Raw genomic sequence first — 7,892 nt, forward strand, 5'->3', positions numbered from 1 at the left:
GGGCCGGCCACCCCAAGACCACAACCTGGCCGCCCCCCTTGAGTGGCCGGCCACCCCCTCCCAAACCCTAGCCGCCCCCTCTCCTCCATAGCTCCCGCGTGCTTTAGCGAAGCTCCACCGGAGTTCTCCACCGCCACCGACACCACGCCGTCGTGATGTCGGATTCAAGAGGAGCTACTACTTCCGCTGCCCGCTGGAACGGGAGGTGGACGTCGTCTTCATCAACAACCGAACGTGTGACCGAGTACGGAGGTGCTGCCCGTTCGTGGCGCCGGAACCGATCGTGATCAAGATCTTCTACGCGCTTTTGCAAGCGGCAAGTGAATGTCTACCGCAGCAACAAGAGCCTCATCTTGTAGGCTTTGGAATCTCTTCAAGGGTGAGACTCGATACCCCCTCGTTGCTACCGTCTTCTAGATTGCATCTTGGCTTGGATTGCGTGTTCGCGGTAGGAAATTTTTTGTTTTCTATGCAACGTTATCATACATAAGGTCAGGCATCCCATTTGCATCAGGCACAGCAGGTGCAGGTAGCTCATTCAGATTGAGGTCACCAGCAGCATTTCCAAAAATGAAGTTTAGATTCTGTCCAATGGGGTTCTGCAGCCCAGCAAGGGGTTCATGCTGGTGTACACCTTGTTGCTGAGGTGGAGGCACCTGGTGCTGCCATGGTGCCCATCCTTGATTCTCTGGAGGAAGATCATGCTGGTGGTGAGGGACAGCAACTGGGAGTGGGTGTGGGGTAGAACCATCAGCTGGGGGCATATCTTCATCGCCAGGAGCTGCTCCCAATAATTTCACGGCTAAGAATGAAAATGGGGACTGACCAAGATTCAGCATATCTATCTGTCCCATTGGAAACAACACAGCTATGAGGGATGAATTGCAAATCCACCACACGAACTTTAACAAGCAGAGCAGCATATGAGCTTAATTCCTTGTCCCAGGTAACCAGGGCTCCAAAATCTTTAACCGCACCTCTAATGTGCTCATCCGTCCAGAGGTCAGCAGGAAAAGACAACAGCATCAACCAACATTCACGGTTGTATGAGAAAGCACGGTGATTACGACCCCTATTGTGCTCAACAAAAGAAATCTGGCGACCCATAAACTGAAAAGGACTATGTGCAACTAACCAGTCCTCGTCTGCCACTGCACCCACACGAACATAAGCAGAACCAAGCGGACATCGCTGCGATATCTGAAGCGTAAACGGGGTTTCCTCCTCCATAAACTGCCGAAGATAGTTTCTAGTGAGAGAAAAGGGTTGATCACCTTGGAAATCCAGCATAATCGTGGCAATGGCGAGGTCCTCATGCCGCGGCGTAATCACTCCGGCGACATGATAGCGGCATTGTTGAGGACGGCCGTCGACATGCAGAATCTCATAATCACCAGGGAGGAACGGCACAGGGTCAACAGCAAAGTTTGCCATGGCTGCGCCAGCGAGAAGCTCCGATGAGGCCGATGCTGGGGCAGAGCTACAGTGCAAGCCAGGGTTCGGTGGAGGGGATTGACTGGGAGGCGGAACGGCAACGACAGGGCCTAGTTGGGGTAAAAGAGGTAAGTTCACATTTACCATAGGGGCTTGGTCCTTATGTGGAATATTCCGTGGACCCAGTGTCAGGTCAAGAGAAGGCTCAACAATCCCAGCCATAGGATTCTCAATCCGACGGTTACTGTTCTCCATTGAAATATGCATATCTGTGCTTTCCTTTGGCTGATCATGTATTCCTTTAGAGACCCATTGAGTCTTAACTGGCAAATTCTTGGAAAAAAGGCAATCGATCTTTACATGCCCTTCTTTGTGACAAGCATGACATTTTATTCTTTTTCGACAATCTCTGCGAATATGTCCTGGCAAAAGGCAACGTGGGCAAATTGGGCCATTGGTGGGCCGAGAAAGATCATCCCGAAGCGGCCTGGTTGGCGGCCGTTGGAGTCTTTGAAATGCAGAGACTCGGGGGCCAGGTAGTTGGGCCGAAACAGGGTCCTGGGCTGGCAGAGGTTCCTGAAGGCGATCAAAGGCCGAGACACGGGGCCTGGATGGTAACGAGCTATTGTTTTGAACACCTGGATTCCCGCTCGCAGAAGGAAGAGACTGAGTAACCCTATTGAAAACCGAAGAAACCGGAATAGTTGTCTGCTGAGTATTTCCTCCTGGGTTGCCTCTGAAAATAATGGCTAATTGATCCTCCAATAAATGTAGAGCAATAAGATCACGTAATTCCTGGAGGTGAGCCGGGGAAAGAGAGTCTAGGGGGGAAATGACAGCTCGATCCTCATGGTCAAATCTGAAACAATGGAGGACCTGAGAAAAGGTGTGACCTGCAGCAATGACATCCTCAAGATCGTCCCTTGCCTCAGAGGACAATTTTCTCAAAAAAGAAACTTTCACAGACGCCAATGAAGGCCTTGAAGTACTTGTATTGTGGCGACCAAGAGGTACAAGGTTTGCTCCGTAAAGAGGTCTGTCTTACAATGTCGACATACGATTTAGAACCAACAACAGACCATGCACGAGACTCTTCAACCTCCCACTGACGAAGTTCTCGAACAAAATTTGGACCACCATTTCCCCAGAGAGCAAAAAATACCACAAACTCAGCAGACTTAAAATGCCGCAGATTATGAACAAAAAAACCCACTTTGCTGGTTGTGAACCGAGAACCCGTACGTTCTATCTCGAAGGAAGAGCACATTAAAATCCTCCGCTATGCCACCAAGGCAGGCTCCGAAGCATGTGGTCGACATGAAAAGGATCTAGCCGAAGGGTAGATCGACCAAAAGAAGCAACCATAAAGAATTCCTTGGAAGAAGCCATTGGGGAAAACGCAACTCGGGCAATGAAATTCCTTCCAGTATCTTATGCTCGGATGTCCAAGCCCGGACAAAGATCCAATTTGGGAGCAAAGTTGGGAGGATACCCGAGTTTGACGAACCGAGGATGACTCGGCGAGATCCAAGTCGCGAGCCCCAACGAGAGATGCGATGACAAGGCATGAAGATCGTGGATCCAGAACGGATGATCTCATTTGCTTTCAGGAATCGGGTGTCCACAGCAGAACCTTTCCCATCAATCAGCACAAGACGGCGTGCGTTGCGACGGAGGTAGAGAAATCCGTCATAGGTGCGGATCGGAGGGCGAGACGAGAGCAGAGTTGAGAAGACCACTGACCACCGGAGAGGGGTCTCCATGGGGCTGGAGGAGAAGGGATCTCACCGTTACCAGAGGGGAGGGCCTAGGCGGCCAGGCCGCCGGCCACCGCGAGCGCCGCGCTCATCTCGTTTCTCCTTGATGGGTTGATTGCTTCCTGAACGGAGAACTTGGGAGGCAAGCCGTTCGCGCCGGAAAGGACGATGGCGAGAGGTACCCAGAGCATCCAAAAGGGCATCAAGATCGCACTTGCTGCCCTCTTTAGGTCCTTTCGAAGGGAATAACTTGCTCACTTTTGTTGACGAGAAGCCAAAGTTAGCGGAATTAATACAAGAATTATGGGGTTCAATAAGTCACAAATGGAGGAGCCCGGATAGCTGCAAAAAAGGTTTGATAGTAGCACCCCCAGCCCACCAGAGTTCAAGCTCTAGGTTTAACACTTTGATGTCTCGTAAAGGCGGAATATTCTTTATCTTGATCCTCCTTCGTCAACCTCAAGACCCGTCGAATCAAGTTCATGAAACAGTCTCTCAGAGATGCTCATAGATATTGGGTGTGTGTGCGCTTATAGGGATGACTGCGTGTACGTATTTGTGAGTGTCCGCGTCGGTACTATGTTAAAAAAAAAAAACAGCTGCAAAAAAGAGAACGAAGGAGCGACATAGGCTGCCTATTGATACAAACCATGTTAATCGGCCTTCTTTCCTATTGGGCTTTAGCAGCCCTTATTTGTGCCAACATTGACGGTATCTGGAGCTGCGGTCGGCCCATCCAAGTCCAAGCCTCTTTAGGATACCAAACTCTCTCCTCTGCTCGTTCTCTTCCTCCATACTTCCGCTCTCCAGGGTCCGTTTCCCTCCGGAGCCGAAACCCTAGCCGCCGCCGCCGCCGCCGCCGCCGCCGCCGATCGCAAGTCGGCTCAGATGGGTGGCAAGTGCCCACACCGCAAGGTCAAGAAGCGCCGTCTCTCTCACAAGACGGCGCGCCGCGGCAAGTTCCTCCTCAACGCCGACGACGCCGTCTACGACGAGCTCGTCAAGCTCGCCGACAAGGGGAAGGACTGCGAAGGCAAGGCTCTCCCCGTCGACGAGGACCTCCCCGGCATGGGACAGTTCTACTGCCTCCACTGCGAGTATGCTTCTCTGCTCTACCAGTCTGCTTCTATTCTATTTCTAAGCATAATCACAACTGTTATTGTCCGATTTATATGAATTATTTCGTAAAAAATACGCGTTTGCGTCGAAGTCAGGCAAACTGTATGTTGTTATTGATATGCCGCACTAAGCTTTAATTTCTGGTTATGTTACTTGACATGAGGCGTTTAGTTATGGTCGGTTTTGTTGGTGCCTGTCATTGAATTGAGATATGTAGGTAGGCAATTGTGGTATGATTCAGGGTGTGATTGGTTCTGTGTCTGCAGAGGTTCAGTGCTTGCAACAACCGACCCTTAGTTCCTTCTGATCATCATTTAATAATTGTTATGGTGGTGACTGCAGTCGGTACTTCGCGGATGAGACTGTCAAGGAGGATCACTACCGCTCCAAGCGCCACAAGAAAAGGTGATTCTTTCTTCTGAATTTCTTATTTAGAACTATGTTCAGAGTTATGATGCACCTAAACTTCACCAAGATGCCACAATGGTATCGAAATGTGTACTCGTAAATATTTGGCAAGCTAATATTAACACTAAAAATTTGCGATACACAAGACGCAGCAGCTACTTAGGCCTAATACAGCAACACAGAAGCTCACGGCTCCCCTTTCCCCTCTCACAGTCTCATGGCATGCACTATGTAAATGACTGCTCTTAATCAATCAAGAGATGCATAATCATTTATATTTGCATGCACTATGTTGTATGATGTCACCTGAGCAGACAAGATTCTAGTCTAGATGCCTCACACAGTTTTGATGATACAACCTTTTGTTTGAGCTGTGTCTTCATACTGCCAGTTTTAGACAACCAAACAGCCAAGTTAATATTGTTAGCGTACTGTTGTGGGCTATAACATCGTAATTTGTTAACTAGATAGATGCCCGCGCTTTGAGGCGGGAATTTGTATAAATAAATTCTGAGCAAAATTCTAATTTATATAGTTGGCAAATGAGTTGCTGCACGAATTGTAAGGAACATCATTCATTTTTGGCGATATTTAGAAAATATACGTTAGGTCTTGCCTAAAATTTCATTATACTGAAGAATGACAGTTAATTCAGTGAGGAGGTGGTCCTGAATAAAGACACAGACCGTCCTGCAAACCATATGAAATAAGTAAGATAATACAGTAATCAGACAGGAAGTGCTGATGGAAGCAATAATTAGGACCAATGGTGACTTAGAGTTGTCTGAATGCAGATATAAAATGCACTACCCCACACATGATTGTTCTGCAAACCTGAAGGCATCCCAAACTAAATCAAGAAATTTGGACAGAACTAACAATCTTGGGTTTTCTATGCACAAAGTGTACCATGAACGACCAAAAAGGAAGCATAATCAAACTCATGCTGGTTTGGCATGTGGTGAGACGGAGCATACCTGACTCCTTGTAAGGATCCAGCCAAAGTTGTTTACCCATGAATAGCTGCGTCCATGCCAATCTTGATACAGACTTTAGGGGAGTAGCCATGATGCATCAAACTATAGGAGGCGATAGCTGGAGAGCCTTGCTGCCACTTGTCCGTCAGTGTCTACACTAGCAAAACCATGAAGCACTAAGGGGGTGCCAGATGCCTGGAGGCCATTGTGCTCGGTCCGGGAGGCGTTGAGGGTTATTCCGAGATGGTGGAGAAGCAAACGATGCTGCATGCAGAGAGGTTCTGCATGTATAGATTCAGAACGACTATTGGTGCATCTAGCTATCAGATCTAACAGCTGTAGAAATCCTGATGATGTGGCTCGCTGTGAGAGCTGAAAAATAGCAATTAATGCTTGCTAACTGCCTTAAGTGACCAGTTTTTTAAATATAAGTACAGGAAAATGAAAGGTGTTTTCTATGGTTGATTTAGTTCTGAGATATAAGCATAGCTTAACGTGTTAATAGATACAAGCTTATCAGCGTGCTGTTACCTTTTTAGAAGCAACTGTATTAAATTCTCTATGAGTGTAAGTGGAAAAATGTTAGTCTACTGTATCTAATCAGTAATCAGTGCCTTTTGATACTTGTAGGGTGAAGACATTGTCTGGACCAGCCCCACACACGCAACTAGATGCTGATCTTGCTGCTGGAATGGGAATGCCTGACAATGGCTTGAAGCTCATGTCCACATGAAATCCGTACTAGTTGTTTGATTTTCTCCTTGCTACCGTACATCTGTACTAGCCCTCATAGATAAGGTATGAGGCCGTGGCTGTTGGTCCAAGAGTACTTAAGAGTTTCTGTTTTACCTGCCTCATGTTGTCCAACTTGTGTATGGATTAAAACCAGTTACCGATCAGCATTCGTAATATAATGTCTTCATCAATTAGCTCCAGATTTGGTGTCTTATCAGCTAATGGTATCTAACGGAACTTAACAGCGCACAGTATTCTCCCTGGCTTGAACACAAGCTATCTGAGGGCATATTTATCTGTTAGGTAAGATTTGGATGATGAACACTATTAGAAACTGTAGTAGGTCTCTCCTTTTCTGTAGAGATCTCTTGGGTCTATGATTTTGCACTGGCAGCGGACATTGCCACTGCAGTTCATAGACAGCTACATATGTAGAGAGGTCCATTGCGGTGGCCATATAGGGTTGTTATGCCTTTACAGGTGTATTTTCGCTCTCCATGATCTATGCTCATTCTGGATCTACCATTCCCTAGCAGAGACCTTGCTTCCTCAATCCTCAGACAATGACACTCATTCTGGATATTGTTACAGTTACCCTTTATAGCAGCTTCGATGTTTGCACTCACTGTAACTATAAATGGCCATTTGCTACCACTGTAGAAACACTACAAGTCTAGCATATCTTTGCATAGTCAGTTGTAGGTGAGCTAGTAGCATCAGAGACAATATTATGCTAGTACGGTACTACACTATGTGTGTGGTTTACGCTGGCGAGAACAGGCGCGCCGCGAGACCAGCAAGAGGTTTCTCGCAGGCACGGGCAAGCAAGGAGATGAATGAAGGGACCGTGCCACATGCGCACACATCCTGAGAGGGACGGCGAATGATTTTGCCTCCTAGCCCAGCCATCGAACGCGATCGCTGAAAGTGAAAACACCAGATAGAGTCATAGTACCATTGGCCCTTGCCAATTGATCATCTTGCTCCTGCATCTATCTCGCCAGAATCCAGAGGCAGGGTTCCTGTCGCGCTCACCATCTGCCTGCCCCAGGCAGCTCCACTGGCCGCCTCTTGATGGACGCACACCAACACAACACAACACATGCCATCATGGTCCAGCCTGCCCAGCTGCCGAAGAGAAAGAAAGAACCTCGGAATGATTAGCAGGAAAGCTTTCGTCTCAAGCCATTTCTTCAAGATCTCTGTGTGTCTGCACTTGATCGGGCCAATAACACGTAGAATCAGATGAGGAGGGTCTGTCTAATCTGAATCTGAATATCTGATCTTCCATACACGTTCACTGACACACCAGCTTGTCCCCTCGTTCAATCTTCGCAAATCGTACAGTCGACATGGAGTATCCACCTTGCTGGCAGCGAACACTCGGTTGTAGGTGGGTGAGGGGTGAGCCTCTTTCCCGTGATAGAGTGGCATCGCCCGACTGAGTACCTCGTGCCCACCG

At 48.0% G+C, this 7,892-nt stretch overlaps 1 protein-coding gene across 1 annotated transcript; it reads left to right on the plus strand.

Annotated features, from left to right (window-relative positions):
• Window positions 1–4,043: 4,043 nt before the first annotated feature.
• LOC124681908 (zinc finger protein 593 homolog) lies at window positions 4,044–6,621 on the plus strand. Its single transcript, XM_047216688.1, has 3 exons — window positions 4,044–4,288; window positions 4,653–4,715; window positions 6,326–6,621. Exons 1-3 carry the CDS (start codon window positions 4,080–4,082, stop codon window positions 6,426–6,428), a joined length of 375 nt encoding a protein of 124 aa, XP_047072644.1. The 5' UTR covers window positions 4,044–4,079; the 3' UTR covers window positions 6,429–6,621.
• The last annotated feature ends 1,271 nt before the right edge of the window (window positions 6,622–7,892 follow it).

This window comes from Lolium rigidum, chromosome 1, assembly GCF_022539505.1.
Source record: "Lolium rigidum isolate FL_2022 chromosome 1, APGP_CSIRO_Lrig_0.1, whole genome shotgun sequence".
In the NCBI taxonomy this organism is placed as follows: Eukaryota; Viridiplantae; Streptophyta; class Magnoliopsida; order Poales; family Poaceae; genus Lolium; species Lolium rigidum.

What these genes read in the sequence shown, in the direction of transcription:
- LOC124681908 (XM_047216688.1), top strand. Translation starts at nt 4,080, where the DNA reads ATGGGTGGCAAGTGCCCACACCGCAAGGTCAAGAAGCGCCGTCTCTCT. An exon ending in TTCTACTGCCTCCACTGCGA is followed by an intron (nt 4,289 to 4,652) that starts GTATGCTTCTCT and finishes TGGTGACTGCAG; the next exon opens with TCGGTACTTCGCGGATGAGA. An exon ending in TCCAAGCGCCACAAGAAAAG is followed by an intron (nt 4,716 to 6,325) that starts GTGATTCTTTCT and finishes TGATACTTGTAG; the next exon opens with GGTGAAGACATTGTCTGGAC.